Raw genomic sequence first — 4034 nt, 5'->3', positions numbered from 1 at the left:
ACTTTGTGAATGAATGCAAATTTTAGCTGAAGCAAATAGATGCGCAACGTAAAATTCTGTTTCTCACTACTTCTAAATATTCAAATGCTAATATTTCATAAATTAATTTTATAAAACTCATTGTCGACTAATCAAAATGATAATTAGACCATTCTCAATTTAATCGTAAAAATATATATAATATTTTCCCATTTAACCTTCTAAAGTTACCCCTAAAAACTAGCCTTTAAAACATTTTATTTTGTTTAATATATTTGATATTTACTATAATTCATGAAAATAAATCTAATTCAATTTTGTAAATAGTTATGAAAAAGTTATTATTTAACGAAATATAAGGTAGTCAGAAATCACAATAAAGCACACTGTATATATATTTTATTATTTATAATTATTAGTATTTAGAATAAAACCATTTAGAATAGCAAATACAGATTTTCGCAACATTAAGGTTTACTAAATGACGTAAACATTTTATAATTTACAATTATTACTAAAATTATATTAAATATATTTCAGTGCACGAACATTAGTTTTTATAATAATTCAAAAACAACTATAAATATAACTCAGTTAATCTAGAACATTATTAATTATTAAAATGTGGTCTAAATTTTCTAGAGAAAAAGTAATTTTACAGATCTTTTTTTTAAATTTGTTTATCGATTTTGGTAATTTTGCTTTATTAGATACTGGTTATAAGAATGATAAAAGAATTATGACAAGAAACTACAAAAAAGACGACATTGTATTATTAAAATGCACTTATTTATTTGCTGGTATGAATCATTTGAAATTAACTAAATTACTTTTTGATCACGAGCTTTGTGATTACTCTTACGCAATTTCTATAGTCTCTAATGGCACCCAATTCGTAAAAAAACAAATAGCTACATTATACTTCAACAAAGATGTTAAAGTTGGATCATTGTGGTTATTGAACATGTACACATCTACAATTGGAGCATATAGAGATTATTTCATTAATGGTAAAATTACAAAAGAGAACTCTTTAAAATTTGCTGAAATGTTGAAATGTCACGAATATGTTTACGAAAAATTACATTCGGAGTCGAAAGATTGTGATACAAGAAGTCGATTTTGCATGGATAACATGGACTTTGACGATAATCAAAAGTCAAACTATAATTACCTTTCTAAATTTCATAAGACACAAATACGTGATATTGAAAAATTACTTGACGAAAATAATAGTAATGGAACGTTGAGATATGAATATTTCAGATATTTTAGAAGATATTATTTATCCTTAAAAAAATTTGCACAATACGACACTGTTGTATTAAAGTTAATTAATAGTTACAACTTACGAATACAATGGGGAGATATTACTAAAAAGTTGAAAGATGATTTTACTAATATTCATAAACTTGATTGGCATAATACAAATCTTCGTTCTTTCTTGTTGTTCTATTCAACTTCTTTCAATTTATTCAAAGTAATCATGTTAAGATTGACATGGAAACAATTTTTATACATTAAACATCAAGAAGTATCATTGAATAAAAATCTAACGATACAATGGTTAATGTCACTTAAACGATTTGCCAAGTATCTAGCATTAGAAAATNACAATGGTTAATGTCACTTAAACGATTTTCTAAGTATCTAGCATTAGAAAAAGACTATGTAATTAAAAATATAATAGACAGTATTTCCTCGCACATTATTAATTATCCTTTGAAAAACGATGGAACTATTGATCTCATTAAGTTACCAACTTATCAACAAGAGTATACAGACATATTGATAAATTATATTAGCAGTATAATATCAATGCTTTGTGAAGGGTTAGGTTGTACGATAGTTGAAAATTGGACTACAGAAGAAGTTTTACACACATCCAATGAAGTTCATTTTTACATACATTATAATTTGCTTAATAAATCTATTGATGAAACAACCGACAGTGAAGAAATCACGGACNATAAATCTATTGATGAAACAACCGACAGTGAATAAATCACGGACAATAGCTATTTTAAATACTCGATTAAATCAGTAGATAATACTAACCTAGACTTTGGAAGATATCTTAATTACATATTTAAGAGCGTCAATTTTAATGTTATTCGATCATTCATTGATTACTTAGAAACATTAAATACTTATAATTTATTTGATGAAAAATCTAGCATTAATTTTAGCAATGTAATGTACAATATTTGATGGCACAAAGAATAATTAATTATATAACGTGAACTATATATAACCTCTAATATTTGAGATTATTACTAATTAAGGATCAACATAAACAACACATATATTTAAACACTATGAGTTTTATAAAAATCATTAATATGATTTTTATTAAAATTATTTATTTTAATATAAGTACTACAAAATGGTGATATTAACGAAATGTTGAGCTTTTCTCATAAATTTACTATTAATAGTAATTATATAAGTTCCTGACCTCATATGACTATAAAAGGGTTGTATATCATACAATTAGAATTATAAATTTTATAAAAAACAAAGTAAAATTATTTAACTTTGTAGGTAAAACCTATATAATATAAAAATTAATTTGTCAATTAATACTTTGAGAACATAAGAAATAAATCATTTTAATTATATATATGAATAATGTGGGCTATGCAACTTTTTAATTAATTTAGTGGAATTTTTTTTAAATTTTGGAGCGTAATATGTTCAAATAGATACAAATTGTAATAATTTGACGAATCGTTGAAAAAAATTGGTCAAATAAGAGCTGAGAAAAATGAATAACAAAATAAAAATAAAAAATAAAATAAATAAATAAATTTCCCTTATTCCCCATAATTGGAGGGATCCCCCCAAAAAAATACAAATTTAAAAAACGTTAATATTCGACAATTCTTCAATATTTTAGCTTCGATGCGAAGCTGATAAGGTATTGGTTTTCTAAGATGTGTTTATTTANAATTCTTCAATATTTTAGCTTCGATGCGAAGCTGATAAGGTATTGGTTTTCTAAAATGTGTTTATTTATTTTTTTTTTGTGTCTGTTACCACTTTTTCTCAGCTCTCACCCAACCGATTTCTTTCAATGATACGTCAAAAGATCACAAATCGTATCTAGCCAAAGATTTTATCCTCAAAAATTGAAAAAAATTCCCTCGTTCCCCGTAAATGGGGGTAACCTTCAAAAAAATTACAAATTTAAAAAACGCTTATTTTCGAAATTTTTTCAATTTTTTTTACTTAAAATTGCCATAACTTTTTTAAAAATAACTAAATCAATATAATTTTTTTTAAGTAGATGCATGATATTATTACCTTTCATTTGGTATATTTTTTATGTAAATTTGACCCTTTACCTGCCCACAGGGGGGATTTAAAATGACAACTTTTTCTAAAAAAATTAATTTTTTCAACTTGACTTTTGAAAATATTCCGGAAAGTCTGACACTTTTATATATATATATTAAATTAAAGCTAATGTAATATACTTTATAATGGTAAAAAAAAAATTTCGGACTTTATTTTATCTTCACGGTAAAAATGGCTACCAAATGCTATTTTTGTGTGAAAATTTTCGATTTTGTATTTTACATTTTTAACTTTATTATGCTATAACTTTTTGAAAAATGTATGGATCAGTACAATTTTTTCATGAGGAGTAGATTTTATATATATCTTTCATTCCACATACTGTTTTTTTAAATCGGATCATTTCCCTATATACGAGGGGGGTTCAAATCTAAAAAATGCATGCAGAAAATAGAACTTTTTCAACTTAACTTTTGAAAGATGTATGGATCAATATAAACAACTAACGCGTAATCCAATATGGTACGCACAATGTATAATTATATATATATATAATTATGGATAAGTAGATATGTATGTCACACTATAGTTGATAGTACGGAGTATAGATACACTATCGTTAATGCGTAATCCGCTGCTACGACCGCACAGAAATTTATAAATATATAAATATAAGTATGTATATATATAGTAATCACGTTCGCTACCACTATGACCGCACAAGATGTATATATATATATATATACATATTTCGT

The 4034-nt window shown here is 24.9% G+C and overlaps 1 protein-coding gene across 1 annotated transcript; it reads left to right on the top strand.

The window, feature by feature from the left end:
- Positions 1-667: 667 nt before the first annotated feature.
- Positions 668-1603, top strand: LOC126902174 (uncharacterized). Its single transcript, XM_050679201.1, has 2 exons — positions 668-779; positions 855-1603. Exons 1-2 carry the CDS (start codon positions 719-721, stop codon positions 1601-1603), a joined length of 810 nt encoding a protein of 269 aa, XP_050535158.1. The 5' UTR covers positions 668-718.
- Positions 1604-4034: the final 2431 nt, after the last annotated feature.

This window comes from Daktulosphaira vitifoliae, unplaced genomic scaffold, assembly GCF_025091365.1.
Source record: "Daktulosphaira vitifoliae isolate Bord-2020 unplaced genomic scaffold, ASM2509136v1 Scaffold_3, whole genome shotgun sequence".
In the NCBI taxonomy this organism is placed as follows: Eukaryota; Metazoa; Arthropoda; class Insecta; order Hemiptera; family Phylloxeridae; genus Daktulosphaira; species Daktulosphaira vitifoliae.
This window is presented reverse-complemented; position numbering and strand designations above follow the sequence as displayed.